Source organism: Myotis myotis, unplaced genomic scaffold (assembly GCF_014108235.1).
Source record: "Myotis myotis isolate mMyoMyo1 unplaced genomic scaffold, mMyoMyo1.p scaffold_m19_p_2, whole genome shotgun sequence".
Classification (NCBI taxonomy): Eukaryota; Metazoa; Chordata; class Mammalia; order Chiroptera; family Vespertilionidae; genus Myotis; species Myotis myotis.
The window spans coordinates 22,305,693-22,328,418 of record NW_023416324.1 but is presented as its reverse complement, the minus strand read 5'-3'; the positions used below and the strand labels follow the sequence as shown (position 1 = coordinate 22,328,418).

At 42.5% G+C, this 22,726-nt stretch overlaps 1 protein-coding gene and 1 pseudogene across 5 annotated transcripts in view; one reads left to right on the top strand and one right to left on the bottom strand.

The window, feature by feature from the left end:
• The window catches only part of AGO1 (argonaute RISC component 1), a 47,529-nt gene that overhangs the window by 24,125 nt on the left and 678 nt on the right, over positions 1-22,726 (bottom strand). For 3 of the 5 annotated variants that reach the window (XR_004974264.1, XR_004974265.1, XM_036351616.1), the window contains exons 2-11: positions 18,425-18,608; positions 12,051-12,171; positions 11,407-11,588; positions 10,860-10,996; positions 10,501-10,635; positions 10,263-10,350; positions 9,459-9,606; positions 4,965-5,084; positions 4,470-4,601; positions 4,209-4,342 (exon numbers count right to left, since the gene is read on the bottom strand). Coding sequence is in view for 3 of the 5 variants with exons in the window: in XM_036351616.1 (XP_036207509.1) it covers positions 4,209-4,342; positions 4,470-4,601; positions 4,965-5,084; positions 9,459-9,606; positions 10,263-10,350; positions 10,501-10,635; positions 10,860-10,996; positions 11,407-11,588; positions 12,051-12,171; positions 18,425-18,608 (1,381 nt within the window). In the remaining 2 variants the exon portion in view is untranslated. Of the gene's footprint in view, positions 1-4,208; positions 4,343-4,469; positions 4,602-4,964; positions 5,085-9,458; positions 9,607-10,262; positions 10,351-10,500; positions 10,636-10,859; positions 11,079-11,406; positions 11,589-12,050; positions 12,172-18,424; positions 18,609-22,726 lie in introns of those variants that run through there. The other 2 variants (XM_036351618.1, XM_036351619.1) reach the window with 2 other exon arrangements.
• LOC118676948 overlaps positions 371-22,726 on the top strand; it is a 42,615-nt pseudogene continuing 20,259 nt past the window's right edge.

Sequence of the window (22,726 nt, the reverse complement as noted above, 5' to 3'; positions counted from 1 at the left end):
GGGAGGGACTGCGGGAGGTTGGCTCTGGGGTTTGTCTGGCCCATCTTGCCCAGTTCTGCCCCACTGGGCACCTTCTAATTAATTTTCTTTCAATGTGCACGAATCTGTGCACCGGGTCACTAGTTAAAATATATTTAAAAATAAATATAATAAGGTTTCAATAGTGATTGGAACATAGGAGGATGCTCAGTAAAAATGAGCTATCTCTTCCCCTCCTGTTCTTTGTGGTTGAGAAAGATTAAACAAGCCTCTTTCTTTTGGTTTTAGGGCTTTACCCTGGGAAAGGGAGGTAAAGCTGGAAGAAAGGTTACACATGCAATAGATTTTAAAAATTAAGCTACAAATGAGGCAGAGGAACAGTCTCCTCAGCAGATGCAGATCTTTGTGAAGACCTTGACTGGCAAGTCCATCACCCTTGAGATTGAGCCCAGTGACACCATTGAGAATGTCAAAGCTAAAATCCAAGACAAGGAGAGCATCCCACCTGACCAGCAGCATCTGATTTTTGCGGGCAAACAGCTAGAGGATGGCCGCACTCTCTCAGACTAAAATATTCAGAAAGAGTCCACCCTGCACTTGGTTCTTCGTCTGAAGGGTGGCATCACCGAACCCTCCCTCCGCCAGCTCATGCAAAAGTACAACTGCGACAAGATGATCTGCCACAAGTGTTATGCCCGCCTGCACCCCCGTGTTGTCAAATGCAGCAAGAAGAAGTGCGGCCACGCCAACAACCTGCGCCCCAAGAAGAAAGTTGAATAAGGCCCCTCCACCAACTCCTTGGGTCCACAGGGCAGCCTTCTACCTGAACCCTATGACACTGGGGCCTCAATAGTTTCTCTTTTGTTGACTGGAGCAATAAAAAAAAATAAATAAGCTACATAAATATAATTACAGACTGAAATGAACAGCAGGAAATTTTATTTGTGAGACTCCTGCATTTAGATCAAAAGTAATAAGGTACAAATAGAGAAAAAAGCAAATTGTTTAGAGCAGGGGTGGGCCGTATAAGGCCTGCGAAATAATTTGGTGTGGCTCTGTCAAGGCATTACGGTGAGATATTTGACCAAATAGAGCAGGCTAATTTTTAAGTTGCTAATTTTAAGTGGCAACCTTTCGGTGTATGGGACGACGCCCAACCAACTGAGCCACACTTGCCAGGGCTGTTGGAACCTTGTTTTAATTTGAACAAAGAGGGCTAATTTTTAAGTTGCTAAACATCAATTGGCTGGACCGTGAATGTTGTTATAAATATCCAAATGCTCTTCGAAGGAAAAAGGTTCCCCACCCCTTGTTTAGAGGATGCTATTATATAATGTATAAATGTCAATATGATTAAAAAACCTACATAGTGAGAAAATAAGTATTTTTCACATATTTAGTTAAAAAAAAGAAAGAAAGAAAGACAGGGCAGGAGGGAGGGGGGTAAGAGATCAACCGAAGGACTTGTATGCATGCATACAAGCATAACCAATGGACATAAGACACTGGGAGGTAGGGGAGGCCAGGGGATTGTCAAGGACAGGGGGAAAAAAAGGACACATACGTAATACCCTTTGTAATATTTTAAGCAATAAAAAAAAAAAAAAAAAGACAAATACTGTATAATACTGCTATGTAAAACTTAAAATCATTTATATCACTCTGGCAGGTTGGGCTCAGTGAATAGAACGTTGGCCTGCGGACTGGAGGGTCCCGGGTTTGATTCCAGTCGGGGGCATGTGCTCGGGTTGTGGGCTTGATCCTCAGTGGGGAGCATGCAGGAGGCAGCCGATCGATGGTTCTCTCTCATCATTGATGTTTCTATCTCTATCTCCCTTTCCCTTCCTCTCTGAGATCAATAAAAATATATTTTAAAAAAAGATAAAATCATTTATATCATATAGGTATTTAAAATGTATAAATTGGATAGAAAGATTACAATAATTCATGAGAGTAGCTGCATCCGAAGGGAGGAATGGGACCAGGTTGGAGGATATAAAGGAAATCTAAAATTTACCTCTAATATTTTATCTACTTTAAAAAAAAGATAAAACTTGGGATGATGAATACATGGGTGTCTGCCATATAATTCTATGTATATTTTAATATTTCTTTTTTTTTGAAAATATATTTTATTGATTTTTTTACAGAGAGGAAGGGAGAGGGATAGAGAGTTAGAAACATCGAGGAGAGAGAAACATTGATCAGCTGCCTCCTGCACATCTCCTACTGGGGATATGCCTGCAACCCAGGTACATGCCCTTGACCGGAATCGAACCTGGGACCTTTCAGTCCGCAGGCCGACGCTCTATCCACTGAGCCAAACCGGTTTCGGCATATATTTTAATATTTCAAAATAAATCTTAGAATAAAGAAATATAACCTAACCATGGGCTCTGATGAACTATTAACAGTATTTTTTCCATTTCTCTTCCATTATATTCAACTGTAATAACTAAAATTGCAATAACCAACTGCAACTAAAATAACCAATGTGTTAGTAGATTCCATTAATAGTGCGCCTTTACTTCAAGAAAAGTGGTAGTCCCAATCTTCTCCCTACTACCAGGTCATTTGGGATATTATGTTCAGTGCTGCTGGCCACAAAATGTTAGAAGTTTAGAATGGGAGAGGTCTTGAAATCCTATGCTAAAAGTGATATATGGCTGAAGTATAGGACTTCTTTAACTGAAAGAAAAATTCTAAGGGTTGACCCTATGGACTGATTGTCAAAATAATGGGACAAGGGAAAGACATGGGAATAACAGAGAAGCACATGGAGAATAAAGCTATCAACAAGATGACACAAAGGCATGAAGGCAGAGAGCTGGGAGCCTTTCTAATATTGCTAAGGACCAGCCAGCCCTTCAATGCTAAGCCAAGGCTAGAAGAAGCCTGGCTTAAATGGGGCTAAAAAGAAACTATAATTGTATTGGTAGTAGTTGGGTACCGTTAGGGGAAAAGGCAGAAGGGAGAGCAGAGCAGCTGGAGTTCCCACATTCATCAGGGGCTGCTTTAAATAATTCTTATGAAAACCCCAAGGCCAGCTGATCCCACCAGGGCACATATCTCTATTATTCTCATACCTGTCCAAAGTGGTCACTTCCAACTCTTCCTCAGCCTCGGAGTACACTGACCCCATCCCAGATCCATAGAATTAAGAAACTACCACTTCAAAAACGGCAGGAAATACCAAATTTTACACTTTAAATGAATGACTTTTGTGATATTTGAAATACATCCCAATAAAGTTGTCTTTTTAAAAAAGACTGCAAGGGAAGAGTCATTGATTTCTTCCACTTTACTCATTCACTCACTCAAGACTTACTCCCCTTACTTGTTTCTTTCAACCATTTGGCTGTATCACTTTTGTCATTGCTGTCTATTCATGCAGAGACCTTTACAACTCATGTTCACCTAATTCAGGTTACTTGGACCTAATACAGTTTGTGCACAGGAGAGGACAACTCAGAGGATCAGATGAATAAGCTACTCTTTTTTGTTTCCAATTAGGAAAGAAAGCTTTGAAGCCTCAGAACTGATTTGCTGTGAACTCTGACACTTTTCTTGATATGCAAACTTTGTACAAGTTACTTAACCTCTTTGAGCCTCAGTTTCCTGAAAATGGAAATACCACCACCTGCTCACTATGAAGATGAAATTAAAAAATGTAAAATGTTGGCATAAACATTATAGTCATTACTATTATTTATTACCATGTTAATAATTATAACAATAAAATAATTCAGACCTATCTTAAGAGGTTCATGCCTTGAAATAATCATCTCTGAACAGATAGGGCTCCTTACCAAAGCTTCTGACCACAGATTGGCAGAAAAGGAACAGGTAGAAGTTTGAGCCAGACAGCACAAGGAAGCAGAGTCAAGAATCAGCAAGAGCAGCGGTTCTCAACCTGTGGGTCGCGACCCCTTTGGGGGTCGAACGACCCTTTCACAGGGGTCGCCTAAGACCATCGGAAAACACATATATAATTACATATTGTTTTTGTGATTAATTACTATACTTTTATTATGTTCAATTTGTAACAATGAAATTGGGGGTCACCACAACATGAGGAACTGTATTAAAGGGTCGCGGCATTAGGAAGGTTGAGAACCACCGAGCAAGAGCATACTATAGATCAAATCTTGGCCTCATAGAGATAAGGGAAATAGGCAACTGTAGGGTCCTTTCCCCACCCTGCTATCCATACACCCTGTCCTCCTTACTTGAGCACCTCTTCTCGACACTGCTTTTGGGGTGCGAAGCAGGCGATGGCCCAGACTTTGATCTCAATCCCATTGTAGAACTGTTTCCCTCGCATGTCCCAGACACCCTGATTGGGTGTGGCAATGGCCCGGTTCTGCAGATAGGCAAAGGGGGCGCCCAGGTGAGCCTCAGTAAAGCCAGGTGGGTAGGGGAACAAAAGCCCCTGGCTATACAATCCAACCACCTCCCAAAATGCCCCAGAGATGTTGTCTGGCCCTGACCCTGCTCACCCGGCCGCCATATTGCAAGATGGGCGCCGGCAGCACTCGTCCTGTCACCTCCGTCATGTCATCCTTCACTTTGATCCCAAATTCCTGGATGTAGGGATCTAGGTTGTAGCTGGCATTCTTCATCTACAAGACAAAAGAAGGGGATCTCAGGAGAGTAGCAGCTTGGCAATAATGCTCACCCTCTGGGTCCCAAGTAGAATGCCCTGGTCAGCTGAGACTGGCGAGAAATAGCCCTAAAAAAGAAGGGAAAGTGGAAGATGATGAAAGTGGGAGGGGATAACATAGGGAAGTAAGATAAAAGGGAAAGAGAAATAGGAAGCAAAGTAGCTACAGGGTCAAGAAGCAAGAGCAGTCCTATGGAGTCCCAGGCAACAAATCTAGATGTGTGTCCTCCCAAGAGTCCTGCCAAGGCAGAAAAGCATCTATGCTACCAGGGGCCCCAGTGACTGAGCAATCGAGCACATGTTTCTCTGAAGCCCCACTGACCAGGCGGCTGATCTCCTCCTGTCTGTCTGGGGCCGACCTAGCTGTAGCCTTTATCATAGTTGAAGTCTGATTGTCCGTCAGCTTCTTAATGCAGCGCTGCCCAGCCACAATGTTACAGACCTGAGGAAACAAGGAAGACAGTTAGCTCTGGCTTGAGTTCAGTCCATCCTATACTGAGTCCCACAGTAAGAGAAGAGACCTTGGCTGTCAGCCTTGGGAAGAGGACTGCAAAATTCTTTGGGCATACAGGGAAGTTGGAAAATATCCATGTGCAATATCAAAGACAAAATAGCCATTTTGTGATTAAGAGCTAAGGATCCAACCTGGTATGGGTCAGTGAATGAGTGTTGGCCTATGAAGCTGGACATTATGGTTCGATTCCCAGTCAGGGCATATGCCCAGATTGCGGACTCCATCCCCAGTAGGAGGTGGTGTGCAGGAGGCAGCCGATCAATGATTCTCTCTCATCATTGATGTTTCTCTTTCTCTCTCCTTTCCTCTCTGAATAGTAAAAAAGAAAAAGAGAGCTAAGGATCCAGCACCAGATCTGGGCTCAGTCTCATATGTTAAATGGGGAGAACAGTAACAATCTCATAGGGTTCTTTGGAGATTAAATAAAATAAAGCACTTAAAGGACTGAGTACCATTCTAGAACACTATAAACTCAATAAATTGCAGGATAACTTATTATTTTCCAGACCTCCCAGTACAGAGCTCTTCTGAACACTAAAAAACTCAATATGCACAAACTGGATTCATAAGGTAGTAAAGCAGCTCTCCAATGGTGGCAAGAGGGCCGGGAAGAGTGCGAGCGGTGCTGTGCAGCCAGCCAGGCTCAGGCTCGGGCTCCTCCCTGGCCACCGGCCGATTGGCATACTGCTACATCCCTCGGGGGATGTTCGACTGCCGGTTTAGGCCGGATCCCTGCAGGTCAGGCAGGGGTTCCGGATTGCGAGAGGGTGCAGGCCAGGCTGAGGGACTCCCCTCCCCTGCACGAATCCGTGCACCGGGCCTCAAGTATTATATAATTTGATTTATATGAATTATCCAAAATAGACAAAGTCACAAAGACAGAATAGATTAGTGATTACTAGGAGTGGAAGGGAAAGTGTGGGGGCAAAGGAATAGTAACTATAATAGTTATGGACTTTCTTCTGGGGATGGTAAAAATGTTTTAGTGTCAGGTAGTGGTGATGATTGCATAATGGTGAAAATACTAAAAATCACTGACTTGTACATTTTAAGAGAGTGAATTTTATGGTATGTGAATTATATCTTGATAAAGCTAGTCTTTAAAAAAAAAAAATCCCACCAGGCTATATAGCCTACATGACTTGACCCTCAACCTCTCCCTAAAATCATCTCCTACTACTTTTTCCCTCATATACTACATGCCAGCCACTATGGCCTCTGTCTATCTCTTAAAAAGACCCAAGCTTCCTGCTGCTTTAGATAGAGCCTTTGTACTTACTACTTACCTCATGCCTGGAAGGCTCTTTCCTCAGGCTGTTACAAGGTTGATTTTATCTCATAACTTGGGACTCAGCTCAAATGTCTCCTAAAAGAGGCCTTCCCTGACCACAATAAGTAAAGTGGCTCTCCTAACTCCTCCACCCTTACTTCTATCCCCTCAATCTGTTTTATTATTCTTATAGCACTTACCACCATCTGAAACTATCTTATTTATCAATTATTATCTATCTCTCCCTTCTAGAATATAAGCTCCATGACAGCAGCGACCTTGTCTTGTTAATCTCTACATTCTGGCACCTAAAAGAGTATATGACACACAATAGGAGCCCAATAAATATTTGTTAAATAAACAATAGTAAATGTCAAAATATAAGTCATTGTATAAATTATTCACCTTGGAAACTATTGTTTAAACAGAAGTAATATTGCCCAGCTGGGTGGCTCCGTAGGTTGGAGCATTGTCTCATATACCAAAAAGGTTGTGAGTTTGATTCCAGGTCAGGGCACATACCTAGGCTGCAGGTTTGATCCCTGGTTTGGGGTGTATGGGTGACAACTGAGAAATGTTTTCTCTCTTTACTCCCTCTTTCTCATCAATAAACATATCCTCAGGTGAGGATTTAAAAACAAAACAGAAGTAATGTCAATTTGCTAACAAATCTCAACTGGTAGTAGATATTATCTAAAGCCTATCTACTTAGCTGAGATCATCCCTAAAGACTTCTGTTTATATCTCAGAGAAAATATTGCCTTCATCCCACTTTCTGTGCATCAGCACCTATTAACTAAGTCAAAGTTCTTGGGTTTTGGGATCTCTTCTCTCTTCAGCCCAGTTCCCTCTAGTTAGCTCTGAAATCCCAGAGGCCCACAGAAGGCTTGAGCTTTGGTCCTATTTGACTCCTGCTGTTGGAACAAAGTAAGACAATAGCCTAAGTTAGTGCTTCTCCAACTTGAATGTTCATATGAATCCTCTTTGGATTCTGTTAAAAGACAGATTCTGATTCAATAGGTCTGGTGGAACCTGAGAATCTGTATTTTCAAATGAGCTCCTGGATAGTACCCATGTTGTTGGTCCATTGGCCACACTTTAAGTAGCAATGGACTAGACAATGAAGCAGTCAGCAGTAGTTTCTCCGTAGACATTTTGTCTGTTGTCTATCTAACCAAATGCAGCCCTATAGTTCCATATTTGTATTCTATAACTTAAGAAATATTACTACTGTCTTTCAGGAAACCATAAAAATTCTAGAAGAATCCAAAGGCAACAAAATCTCAGACATATGCCGAAGCAATTTCTTCACTGATACAGCTCCTAGGGCACTTGAAACGAAAGAGAAAATGAACAAATGGGACTACATCAAAATAAAAAGCTTCTGCACAGCAAAAGAAACCATCAACAAAACAACGAGAAAACCCACTGTGTGGGAAAACATATTTGCCAATGTCATATCTGATAAGGGCCTAATCTCCAAAATTTATAGGGAACTCATACAACTTAACAAAAGGAAGATAAACAATCCAATCAAAAAATGGGCAAAGGACCTAAATAGACACCTTTCAAAAGAGGACATTCAGAAAGCCAAGAGACATATGAAAACATGCTCAAAGTCACTAATCATCCGAGAGATGCAAATCAAAACAACAATGAGGTACCATCTCACACCTGTCAGACTGGCTATCATCAACAAATCAACAAGCGACAAGTGCTGGAGAGGATGTGGAGAAAAAGGTACACTTGTGCACTGCTGGTGGGAATGCAGACTGGTGCAGCCACTATGGAAGACAGTATGGAGTTTCCTTAAAAAACTGAAAATGGAACTCCCATTTGACCCTGGGATCCCACTTCTAGGAATATATCCCAAGAAACCAGAAACACCAATCAGAAAGGATATATGCACCCCTATGTTCATAGCAGCACAATTCACCATAGCTAAGATCTGGAAACAGCCTAAGTGCCCATCAGTAGATGAATGGATTAGAAAACTGTGGTACATCTACACGATGGAATACTATGCTGCTCTAAAAAGGAAGGAACTCTTACCATTTGCAACGTCATGGATGGAACTGGAGAGCATTATGCTAAGTGAAATAAGCCAGTCAATGAAGGAAAAATACCACATGATCTCACTCATTCATGGATAATAGAGACCATTATAAACTTTTGAACAATAATAGATACAGAGGCAGAGCTGCCTCAAACAGATTGTCAAACTGCAGCAGGAAGGCCGGGGAGGGTTGGGGGGCAGGAGGTAGGGGGGTAAGAGATCAACTAAAGGACTTGTATGCATGCATATAAGCATAACCAGTGGACATAAGACATTGGGGGATAGGGGAGGCTAGGAGACTGTCTAGGGCGGGGGAATAAAATGGACACATATGTAATACCCTTTGTAATACTTTAAGCAATAAAAAATAAATAAATAAATAAATAAATAAATAAATAAAGGGAGGACAAGCACTTAAAAAAAAAAAAGAAATATTACTACTGTCTTTAATTGCAGGATTTTAAACATCTGTTGAAACATAAAAATATAACAAATCTTGGGTCTAAAACTTTTTAAAAAAGAACACATTGATCATTAGGAAAATAGGATTCATGTTATACTAGTAGGAAATAACATTCATCTTCATTTTCTATAAAATAAGGTACACTTGTATCTCGAGGTTTTTTCACATCCTGAACTTCAGAAGACAGGGAAAGAGAAATTAAGAGGACATGAATGTGGGTATTTGGAATCTCTTTCCTGAACAAACTAATTAATCACTTATTAGACAGTAAATACAGCTTTCACCTCTGCCTGGCAGCCCTAAAAACATGAGAGCAGTATTGGAAATAAGAAAAAAATTTAGCAGGTAAGAATGAGGCCTACATTTCACAGAATGACCTCATATCTCTCAGAATGTCAATTTCCCAAACTTCAAAATGAAGATGAGAGATTACAAATAGAAAGCAGACCTCTGATGATCAGTGTGCAGATACAATGCTTGTTTCCCAGCCCAACCATTACTTGGCAGCCTCACCTCTAGGGGCAGGTAGGTATGCTTTTGTTCCTGGCCAACTTGCAAGCAGGGCAGGTGGGGATACTTGAGCTGAAGGTTATATTTCTGCTTGAAATACTGTGCCACTGTGCACTCCACAGTTTGTCCACTCTCCAGCTGCAAGGGAAACCTGTTTGGAGGAAAGAAAGGAGGTGTCAGAGCTCAGGACTGATTCCCACCTCTCCAGACCTACAACCATGGAAGCCCCAGACTTGGCTTTATCCCTATCCAGCCTCTTTAGAGTACTGCCACTCTTGGGAAAGCAGGCAATACAGGGCTCCAAAAGAAAAGCCAAAGATTTGAGCAGCAAGTTCCACAACCAACAGGACCTGACCTTACTCATCTGTATTTCCAGTGTTGGGCATAAAGCCTGACACACAGTAGGTACTCATAGTCCAGTATAGTCTGAGATCAAGAAGGTAGATGAAATCAGTGAGGACTTTCCCAAGGTCTAGCCCAGGAGCTTTCTTTATCAGGAGGAAATATAAGTTGAAAGAGATGCTAACATTTACAAACTGATGGAAGAGTCAGGGGGAGATGCCTGATCTATGGCAAAGGCCCACGGAGGAAAGATGGAGACCAAGAAGGCAAAAATGGTAGGGAGAGTATCAATGGACCTGGGAAGGTTGGGACAGGGGTGACAAATACCTACAGCTTATTCAAAAACAGGGCCAGTCCAAGACTTATTCACAAGGTCAGTGGTGGAACAGGAGGGAGTGAAGGGAGTGTGTTTAAATATCTGTCCTCTTCCACTAATGGTATAGCTTAGCAGCCCTGTCAACTTACGTCTGATGGCTGGCAGGGCGGCGTGTAACATTACACACACGGTATTTCCTCTTCATCTGTCCACAGTGGGTCACTTCTACCTTCAGGCCTAGAATATACACACTGCTTGTCAGGGTTGAAACGAGTTGCTCATGTTCCCAGGCTTGGCCTCTCCCCTCAACATATCCCCAGGGGATTTTCTTTTAGGGCTAAAGAGAAAGTAAGGCTGTTTCTCTTCCCTGCCTGCTTGGGTCCTCACCCTTGATCTCCTTGGTAAAGCGCACACGCTGAGAGTCCGTGAGCGGCTTGGGCTGCTCATCTATGTTCCTGATGTCCAGCACCTCACACATGAACTCAATCACCGGCTGTGCCTTGTAGAAGGCAGTGGCTGAGACTGTGGGGGCAGAGTAGGTATAGCTTAGCTCAGGTTCTGTCTTCCAGAATAAATGGAAGTACTGCTCTTTACACCCTCTTCCTTATAGGGTTATGGGATGGGGGAGGGGTACCAGGGCCGTAGGGATTAGACTAGGAGTATGGTTGCAGAGCTGAGAGGGATGAGGCTGGGAGTGTGGTCAATGGACTCAGGGTGCCCCTGGCTCCATAGCTCTCCCCACTCACCATCAATGTTGAGCATCATCTTCCACATGGCAGGGCGCACAGACTGGTGAAAGCCGAACCAGACCTCGCGCCCACCCCCCAGCGGGTGGTAGTAGCCCTCAGGCGGTGAGAAGAAGGAGCGGCCCACAGGGGTGTACCTGGCAGGGACAGGCAGAGAACTGGTCCCTCGGGCACAGGCCCCCACCCTGTGAGGCATCCTGGGCACGGAGGAGCCCTGGCCTGGAAGGCAGGACACCAGGGCTTTAATTCCAGCTCTGATCCTTTACTAGTTGTGTAACTGACCTTGTGAAGTCTCTACCCTTTCTCTGCCCTGCAGGGACAGATGGGGTGCAGCTCAAAGATATCTAAAAGGGACAGGACCAATGATTTAACCCATCTAAACGTATACACACACTTGCTTGGCATGTGATACGGTTTCAAAGAATATTTTGTTTGAAAAGCACACTGTAGGACCTTAATATGTGCTCATTCCCCTCCCCCCCTGCCCCACCACGCCCACAGCAGTTCTGACACCACTAGTAGCCCAGATACTAACTATACCCAGTACCTCATGGATGCCAGATGTCTCATGGCCACATCAAGGGCTTGCACAGACTCCAGGGGAACAGGGATCTGGCCACTGACCAGGGCCTCATGCAGCATGCGCCAGCTCACAATGGCTAGCCACTTGATAGAGACCTTGAATATTCGATCCTTCCCTTCCCCGGGGATTGTCACCTCAAAGTCAACCTTCAATAGAGAGAAAGAGGGGAAGGACTGTCAATACTTTCTCACAGTCCAAGATTCCCTGCCCTGCCCTGCCCCAACTGTCTCCCACCCCATGAATTTGCTAAGAATCTGTCCCTTAAGCTGATAGGAGCTCACAATGAAAACTTCACAGTAAATGCAGCTTAGTCTCCAGCCACCTTGGCTCAGTCTCCTTGGTTCAGTGCTTCTGTCTCTCTCAACCACACCTAGCAGAAAGTCCTTAAGGTCTAGGTCTATTTTAAGTCTATTCTCAATCTGCCTAGAACAGGGATAGACATATAGTAGGTGAAACAAACATCAGCACCTATCCATCCCTCACCCTAGAAAACACTTTCTCAGCACAAAAGAATGAAAGGGATCTCTGGACTGCCAGACTGGAAACAGGCTTACATGAGCTCTGTCCCATTCCAGACCCCTTAACACAGGTCTAGACTCCCACCTTACCCGTTCATTGCCAATGGGCAGTGCTGTGACGGTGTAAATGTTCTTCTTTCCATCATACACGGGCTTGCGATCACCAAAGATCTGAGGCTTGAAATGCTGGACCATGTATTCCACCACTTCCCTGTGGGGATAGGAACAGCCTGTGGAAGCTGAGAGACTACCACTTCAAGCTTTTAGAAGTAATTAAAAGGTCAGGGAATGTTCCATCTACTACATTCTCTCCTAGCAGCTACTCTTTTCTTTTTCCATTCTCATACAAAGACATGTTTTCATTGGTTTTGAGAGGGAGGGAGAGAGGGGGGAGGGAGGGAGGGAGGGAGGGAGGGAGGGAGGGAGGGAGGGAGGGAGGGAGGGAGGAGAGAGAGAGAAAGAAAGAGAGAGAGAAACATCTATATGAGAGAAACATCGATCGACCACCTCTTGTATGCTCCCTGACCAGGGATCAAACCCCAACATTTTGGTGTATGGGATGACGCTCCAACCAACTGAGCCACTCAGCCAGGGCCGAGCAGCTTTAATCTCATCTGCTCTGTCACTGTGCTTCTCAAACTTCAATGTTCATATGAATCATCTGGAGATCTTATTAAAATGCAGATTCTGGTTAAAATGAAGATTCTAACTCAGTGGGTCTAGACCAGCCGTGGGCAAACTACGGCCCGCGGGCCGGATCCGGCCCATTTGAAATGAACTAAAAAAAAAAAAAAAAAAAAGACCGTACCCTTTTATGTAATGATGTTTACTTTGAATTTATATTAGTTCACACAAACACTCCATCCATGCTTTTGTTCCGGCCCTCCGGTCCAGTTTAAGAACTTATTGTGGCCCTCGAGTCAAAAAGTTTGCCCACCCCTGGTTTAGACCAAAGCCTAAAATTCTACATTTCTAACATGCTCCCATGTGATGCTTCTGATCTTCACATCACTAAAGGTCCTAAAGGACCTAAAAGAGTGAGTGCCTTCTGAACAGAGAGGGAGTCTAAGGGGAGAAAGGCTTTTATCTTAGGGTCTATCCAGAATCAGGAATAGAATTGAGGCTCCTCCAATTCCCAAGCTGATAATAAAAAAATATGGATGGGAAAGAGATCTAAATTAAGCTAGGAATAAACTGTGGAAGAAGAACCTCATCACCTCCATCTCTCTGAAGCCCTTAGGTCCCACCACCTATTGTTATCTCTTTCTAGATTTCACATTCTATACTCTGCCACTTAGATACCACAGTATCCAGCTATCCTTCAAAGTCCCAAACCATCCAACCATTTGACATCTTTTACTTTCTAAACCAAAGCTTTTGAATAGTACTGGATAAAAACATTCAAAATGTATATTGGAAGCAACTGTAACCAGTTAGGTTTCAGTGCTACCCAACAATCTTTTTCATGTCCTGATCACTTCCATTCCTCACAGACTATGTCAAAACTTCTCAACTACCTCCTAACACCAGAACCTATTTCTATCTCCTATCAAAAAACAACCCTAGATGACGGCATAGGTAAACGAGGTACTCGCATCCTCCCACAACATCAAGATTACAACTAAAATACAGAGAACCACCATCATGGAGAACCACCTGAAATCTGGCTGAATGGAAGCCCTACAACTAGAGAATTAAAGAAGAAACCACATTGAGACTGAAAATGATAAAAAGCAAGGACCTACAACTAAGATTACTCTACCCAGCAAAGCTATCAAGAATTGAAGGTCATGCCCTAGCTGGTTTGTCTCAGTGGATAGAGCATCAGCCTGTAGACTGAAGGGTCCTGGGTTCGATTCCGGTCAAGGGCACATACCCAGGTTGCAGGCTCAATTCCCAGTAGGGGGTGTGCAGGAGGCAGCCGATCAGTGATTCTCTCTCATCACTGATGTTTCTCTCTCTCTCTCTCCCTCTCCCTTCCTCTCTGAAATTAATAAAAATATACTTTAAAAAAACGATAAGAATTGAAGGTCAGATAAAGAGTTTCACAGACAAGAAAAAGCTAAAGGAGTTCATCACTACCAAACAAGTATTACATGAAATATTGAAAGGTCTTCTTTAAGAAGAAGAAAAAGAAGAAAAGATAAAAAATATGAATAATAAAATGGCAATAAATACATATTTATCAAAAATTGAATCTAAAAAATCAAAATAAACAAACAGGAATCTAATGAACAAAATAAACTGATGAATAAAATAGAACCAGAGGCATGGAAACATGGAACAGATGACAAATCTCCAGAGGGAAGGGAGGAGAGGCAGGGTGGGAAGAGATTACCAAAGAATTTATATGTATATATGCATTAACCATGGACACAGACAATACGGTGGTGAAGGCCTAGGAGCAGCGGGATCCGGATGGAGGAGGGCAATGGGGGTAGTAAGGGAGAGACATCTATAATACTCCCAACAATAAAGGCTAAAAAAAAAAAAAAGGCAACTTTAAAAGTCTGAATAGAGTTATAGTAAACCATAGTATGTAAAGTCCCCCCCACCAAGTTCCCAGGCATACAATCATATTTATATATGCAAGCCTCTTCATTTTCTTTCCTCAGATTTGAAACATCCTTCCATATATGATTTTTAAACATCTGAAAAATATGTTCAACTTTACTCATTAGACCAAAATACAGAAAAAGAGACACACAGATCAATGAAACAGAATTGAGAGCCCAGAAATAAACCCACACATATAATGAACAACTAATTTACAACAAAGGAGCCAAGAATATACAATGGAGAAAGTCTCTTCAATAAATGGTGTTCAGAAAACTGGATATTATTATTCAAAAGAATGAAACTGGACAATTATCTTACACTGTACACAAAAATTATCTAAAAACGGATCAAAGACTTGAATTTACAACCTGAAACAATAGAATACATAAAGAAAATACAGGCACTAAGATTCTGGACATTGGTCTTAGTGGTCTTTTTGTGAATTCCACTTCAAAGGCAAGAGAAACAAAAACAAAAATAAACAAATTGAACTCTATCAAACTAAAAAGCTTCGGCACAGCAAAGGAAACCATCAACAAAACAAAAAAGAAACCAACTAAATGGGAGTAGATATTTACAAATGATGTTTCCAATAAGGAGCTAACATCCAAAATATATAAAGAATTTATACAACTCAACAACAAAAAAACAAACAACTGAATTTAAAAATGGACAGAGGATCTGAATAGACATGTTTCAAAGGAAAACATACAAATGGCCAATAGGCACATGTAAAAATGTCAACATCAATAATTATTAGGGGAATGCAAATCAAAATCATGGGACATCAATCACCCCATACCTGTTAAAATGGCTATTATCAAAAAGGAAATAATAGCAAGTGTTGGCAAGATGTACAAAGGGTTGTGTAAATTGATACAGCCACTAAATTATGGAGGTTTCTCAAAATATTAAGAACTACCATCTGATCCTGCAATTCCTCTTCTGGGTATTTATCCAAAAATATGAAAACTAATTTAAAAAATCTATGTACCTTATGTGTACTGCAGCATTATTTACAGCATCCAAGATTTTAAAAAACCAATTAGTGTCTATCAATGAATGACTTTATAAAGGAAGTGTGATGTATATAGATATAGACATATAATGGAATACTACTTAACCATAAAAAGATGAAATATTGCCATTTGCAAGAATATGGAGGGATCCTGAGAGTATTATGCTAAGTGAAATAAGACAGAAGAAAAAAGATAAAACCGTATGATTTCACTCATACATAGAATATAAACCAAAAAGTAACAAATGAACAAACAAAACCAAATTCATAGATTCAGACAACATATTGGTGGTTAGCAGAGAGAAGGGGTTGGGGGAAGAGTGAAATGGATAAAGGGTCAAACATATGGTGATGGGTGGAACTAGGCTTTTGGTGGTAAGCACCCAATAGCATATAGAAATACTGACTTACAAAGTTGTAAACCTGAAATTTATGTTATTATTAATCGATGTTACCTCATTAAAAAAAAGAAGCCAGCTCGGCTGGTGTTGCTCAATAGTTGAGCATCGACCTAGAACCAGGAGATCACAGTTCAATTCCAGGTCAGGCCTAGCTGGTTTGGCTCAGTGGATAGAGTGTCAGCCTTCTGACTTAAGGGTCCCAGGTTTGATTCTGGTCAAGGGCACATGCCTGGGTTGCGGGCTCAATCCCCAGTAGGGGGCATGTAGGAGGCAGCCAATCAATGAGTCTCATCATTGATGTTTCTATCTCTCTCTCCTCCCTTCCTCTCTGAAATCAATACAAATATATTTTAAAAAGAAAAAAGATATATATATATATATATACATATATATATATATATATATAGAAGCCAAACCCTGGTGGTTAGAGAATAGGCCTGTAGACTGAAGGGTTGCAGGTTCTTTGATTCCCTGCCAGGGGCACATACCTCAGTTGCAGGTTCAATCTTCAGCCCTAGTTGGGGGTGTGAGCGGGAGGCAGCCAATCGATGTTTCTTTCTCTCTCTTTCTCTCTTTCTCTTTCTCTCTCTGTCTCTCTCTCTCTCGCTCTCTCTCTCTCTCTCTCTCTCTCCTTCCCCCACTCCCTTTCACTCTCTCTAAAACTCAGTGGAAAAAATATCCCAACTCCTTGGGTGAGGATTAAAAAAACAAGGAAGCCAAACCCTGAATGAAATTGAGATAAATATTTTTCATATGAATTGAAATTCTATAATAAAAAATGGAAAAGTAATAAAAACTAAATTCAAGTATAATTTCTACTTACCAAAATGTCAAAGATAAAAAATACAATATATTAGATTGGTGCAGATATGGGAAGAGGCACTTTTTAAAAAAATTGATTTCAGAGAGGAAGGGAGAGGGAGAGAAACATCAACGATGAGAGAGAATAATTGATTGGCTGCCTCCTGCATGCCCCCCATTAGGAATCGAGCCTGCAACCTGAGCATGTGCCCTTAACTGGAATCGAACCTGGGACCCTTCAGTCTGCAGGCCGACACTCTATCCACTGAGCCAGACCAGCTAGGGCAAGAGGCACTCTTAATACTTTGTTAAAGGGAGTAAATATTGGTACAGCTTACTTTAAAAAAACTAGCATTATCTCAGAATTTTTAAATGGTATATGCCAGCAAATCCACTCCTAGGAATTTATCCTACACATACACTCATACTTGAGTGAAAAATGTATACATATTTAATATTTAATACAGTTTCATTTTTGTACCAAAGTTTACTCAACCTAAATGTTCCTCAACAGAGTTATTAAGTTATAATAACATCACATTCAATGAAATACCTATTGAGCAAAGAATGAGGCAGATATGCACGTACTGATATTCTTATTTTCCAAAATATATTGTTTAGTAGGAAAAAAAACAAGGTGTATAACAAGGTATATAGGATTCTATATTCTATACATATATGTAACAAAAATATCTGGAAGCATACTCAAGAATGGTAACAATCATACTCAAAAAATGGTAACAATAAATGCCTCTGGGGAAAGGGACTAGGACACTGGATATGAGGGCAACAAGAGAAATCTTTCACTACTATTCTTTTTGTAATATTTTAAATTTATTTACATTGTATGTATATAATTTTCAAATACTTATAAAATATAATTTAAAACTAAATATTGCAAGGGGGGGAGGTAAGAGATCAACCGAAGGACTTGTATGCATGCATATAAGCTTAACCAATGGATGCCAGATACTCGGGGGTAGGGAGGCCGGGGGAAGGTCAATGGGGAAAAAGAGAACACATATGTACTACTCTTTATAATACTTTAAGCAATAAAATAAATTTTTTAAAAAAAAGAAATATTGCTGCTTCTCTCTAAGGATAATCCCTCCAACTATGTATCCTATAATGTCCTCCTGCCTCAGCAAGGACATCCCACTCATTCTTCCCCTCTCTGTCATGTACCTTTAACCTCTCCTCCACTAGCTCCTTCTCCTCAGTTTATAAACATATCCATGTCTCATTCTTAAAAACTTTTCATTCATTCATTTCAACAAATATTGAAATGTAACAGGGTAGGCACTGTACTTGACCCCTATAATCCACTCTAGCCAACATATTCCCTCTCCCCCCGTTTCACTGCCAAGCTATCTGGGAAAAGCTTTCTGGTCTCACCATCCCTACCACATTACCGTCCACATATTCTTTAATTCACTATAATTAGATTACTAGCCCAACTACTTTAATAAAACTGCTCTGACAAAAGGTACTAATTATGTTCTAATAGCCAAATCCAATGATATTTCCCTTACTTGGAATCTCCTCCTCAAAAGCTTTTTTGTTGAATTTGGTAATACTACCCTCTAGTAGTTTGTTTGTTTACATCTCTGGATCCTCTTTCGAGATTCTGAGACTCAGAAAAGTAAAGACTCCTGTATTTGGTGTCTTAGATGTGCATCACTTACCGGTTGACTCTGCGAGGACACTTATCTGGTTTGATATCCACCTCGTAGTGGTAGACGTCAATCTTAGGGATGTCCACCTCAAAGTAATTGGCCAGGAGCTTGATTGGTTTCCCCACTGTGCCAATGCCAGGCCTTCGAGGTGCCTGGAACACCTGCTGCAGAGGGGGCAGGTATGCGCCTGCAGCTACAAGACAAAGAGGCTGGTAAGGGTAAAATCTAGTCATCTCCTTACACTCCTATCAGAGAAAGCACAAGGTTCCCTAGAACAGGAGCAGGAGAGTGCAAGGGGAGCTCCTTTCCTGCCTACCCAAGCCAACTGAGGGTTTCCACTGGCTCAGACATCCCAGGCTAATTTTTTTTTAAAGTTCTATTCAATTAGGAAAATTACCCTTGTCTATCTTAAATTCAAGTGAATATGTAATAAGTTCCTATTGCATGTTAAGTAGAGGGGATAAATCTGGCTCCCAGTAACAAAATCCTTCCTTCTATGAGATTAATATACATGCCTCCACCAGGTATCTAACAGACCAAGAATGCCCTAGTCTCTGTAGCAAGTGCTCACTTCATTCATCACCATCCCAAACACAAAACAGCATCATCTTAATGCTCCTCTGTAAGCAGGAGGAAAATTTTTAAAAAGACCAGGTTGGGGTTGGGGCAGTGTTTGTTTGAGAAAAGATTAAGGCAACTAAATGGCTAAGGCTGGAGACAGAAAAGGAGAAAGGGCTAAAAGGATAGAGTTTGGAAACTAAGGAAAGAAGAGTGGCTGAAGTTGGGAGCTGGCCAAGAAACCAGACTGGAGGTTAGCAGAAAAAGGCCTGAATTGGGAGCCAAGGAAGGACGAAGGTTAGAGTTAGAGCTGGGGCAACACAGGTTAGAGTTAGGAGCTTGGGCAAGAAGCAAGGCTGCAACTGAGGAAACAATAAAAAGGTTCAAAAGAGAAAGCTAGGGAATAAAGACAGGGTTCATATAGGAGACTGAAGCTAGAGTAGAGGACTTGGGAAAGAAAAGCAGCTATTAGAATGCTGAAGAAGGGAGAGATACTGGCTCTGGGAAGGAGAATACAAGATTGTCTCCACGGGTCACAGCTCCTTCCATATAGAGAGCCCAGCCTGTAGCAGGAGGGATCAATTTCAAGACATATAAGACCCTGGGGAAAGGGCTAGGGCAAGGCCACTTTCTCCTTTCTAGCCTCAAGCATGATTGCTGCCTCTAGTTTTATTTTCTAGCTTGAGGGGAAAGGGAGGGAAAAACAGCCTAAGAGAAGCCTTTGTCTAGAGTTACTATTGTCCTGGCTGGTAAAGGACCAGCTCAGGTGGGAGATGAGATGAATAAGCCAGCCCAGAACCTCCCATCACCAGAGCTCTGCTTTCAGTCTGGCTGGAGGGGAGGGGGGGGGGGGGGAGCATATCCTCATCTGGGGGGTCAGGAAGAGGTCAGAACCATTCAAGGGAGGGGCATGCTTCCCAGAGTTAAACTGCTGTCTCCTTCTAACCACCTGTCAAGTCCAGCCCCACAATGCAGACTGGAAATGCAGGCCCAGCCTGGGGGCAAAAGGCCTTTAGGACTCAGCTACACGGGGAAGTGAAAGCTAACTACTAGCACCTGGCCACCTACCCCAAAAAGAGGTGAACAGAAATTACACACAAGGCATAGACAGACACACACACACGTAATGTGACACTTTCTAGTCATACACATCCACTCACTCACTTAGACCTAGACAAAATCTTTACACACATACCCCTCATTACCTTAGATTGTAAGTTCTTCAAAGGCAGGGACCACCTGCCCTGGTCACTGCTGAATCTCCTGTGTGAATGCCTGGCACACAGGAAGTGTTCAATATACAGATATTAAATGAATGAACAAACTGATCTGCAGACACACCACAAAGAACACACACAACACACAAACACAAAAACACCTGCAAATTGCTCAGAAACAATTATAAATCCTGCACAGGACAGACATGTACCCTGGTAGATGTAGCTGGTATAAGACACCCTTCCCCTCCCCAAGTTCTTACTTTCCATTCACCTCCTTAGTCTCCCCCAGGCGGAATAACCGTTTGGAGCCCTGAAAAGACATCCCTAGAGCTGGGCTAGGTAGAACTTAAGGGGAATGGAATAAACACTCTAGCCTCAAAGCCTTCTTTTCCCCAGAAATAGGACTACAGACCAGACAGCCTTCGGCACCAGGCACCCTCTACTCCAAGAAGGCTTTGGGAAAACAAGAAAGCCCCCAAGCTCTCCCTCATCCCCAAACTAGGGAAGGCAGAAGGAGTAAGCTCTCTCCTATCCCATTCCCCTGCAAGCCTCACAGCTGTAGAAAGTCCACTCCCCCCGCCCTCCCCACCTCACCCTGCCCCCAGCTTTTAGTCTGAGAAAGGGAGACACTTCCCTTCAGACCCAGACAGGGACAGACGGCCACTTTGTGATGCAGATGAGGGCCCCAGCAGAGAGGACAAAGCTTGGGCCTTGGGGGAAAGGGGCGGGGTCCTTCCTTGTAGACAAAAGCAAGGAGGGAGGGGCTGTGAAAAGGACACTCCCCCTCCCCCATCCCCAACCAGCCCAGAGAAGAAAAAGTAACAGAGCTGAAAGGCTTGGCTCTGGGATTCCTTCCCTGCAGTTCAGAGGCCCACAATCTCCCAAGAAGCAGACTGCCTATTCAAAAGACAAATTCAAGGCTAGGTTAGCTATCAGGAAGCAAATACTAAGAGGCCAATATCTCCAAAAAGAATTTGTCCACACATGAGTATACAGAGTACCTGTATTAAGTATCCAACTATGTGCTTAACAATTTATGTCACAAATGTGATTCAATTTAACTAATAAACATATACTTTGTTTCAGGGCCTAAACACTTGCTGGTTCCACAGATAAATCAGTCCAGTTTATGTGCTTGGAACACACCTGAGCACAGAAGGCACACTTGAACATAAGCCCAGTGAAGCCAACAACAATACTTCAGTTTTGAGTATTATGTCCTCCAACTTCCATGAGAGTTGACAGGGCTTAGCAAGGGGGAGTAATGAGGTACCTCCATTCACAGCTTCCAGAATGAATTTCAATTACACCCTCTAATGAGGCAAAGCCTGTCCCACTAGGCTACAGCCAACTCCAAATACCAAGCTCTAGTCCCTTTCCTAAAAGCCTATTTCTTGTATCAAACAAGTCAGTTTTTTCATTAGTCTAGCACCCATTAGGAATTCATCAGCATAAAACCATTAGCAGTCTGGTATGGGTGTCAGCTCCTGGCAATCTATCTGAACCTCTGTGACCTACTCTTACTCTAGCCCACAGGTTGTTGCAAATAGTCTCCAGCCTAGAAAACCAAGAGAGTTCCTGGTATGGAGAGATGGTCTTGAGAGAAGGAGGAAGTAATTTTCTGATAAGGCTATTTTCTGCTTGGGGGAAAGTACTTACAGATCACTGAATGAATGACTTGAATGAGTTGGTAAAAGCTATTCCCTTGAGATTAGATCTGGTATAAAAGAAAAAAATTCTTCCACCAGATATAAAATTCATGTCCCAAATGAAAATCATATTACCATTCCAGATCAAATGGAAGAAGGAGGTGAGATATTACCTAAAGGATTCCCAGGTCTAGACTGCTCCTTCCACCAAAGTGCCACCAACCCAACCTGACCTGGGGACTCCAGTCTTGTTGGAAAAGCCCAGCTTCAGTTTCTCTTCTGTTCTTATCTCCTTTATTCCTGATTGTTCATGAACAAGGAGAAATTAAGGCTATCACCTGGGACTCACTAGGGTCCATCCCCCAAACAACTTATTTGTGACAAAAGGCTAGCTTGGCAACCTCGGGTCTACAGTATTGGACCAGAAACGTGCAAACCAGGCAGACAACCTCTTCCAAGTAAACCTGGCCCTGCCCTTCATCCTTCAGTAACAAACACTTTTCCTAAGACCTACCTTTAGTGAAAACCCGCCATTGAATCGGTCCAAGTCTTTCCTCATCCAAGTGGCAAAATAAGGCAAGGCACTTTAGCAGTTTCCCTCAACCCATTCTTGGCAAATTGTGACTGAGTGTTTTCCGGGCCAAGTGTAAGAACTCCCAAGATGGGGAAGGGGACCATTTCTATTTGCGCCCAGCCAGCATAACCTTAGAGAGAATGCACCCCATCAGCACGCTCCTTTTCCCAAGCCAAACCGCGCGGGATAGAGAGTGGGGGTAATTTGGGCAGCCACGCCCCCACTACCTAGGGCAGCCCCTTCCAGCGGCCACCTCTGCGCATGCTCGAGTGCCTCTGCTCAGGCTCCTCTGCTCAGGCTCCCAGGACTC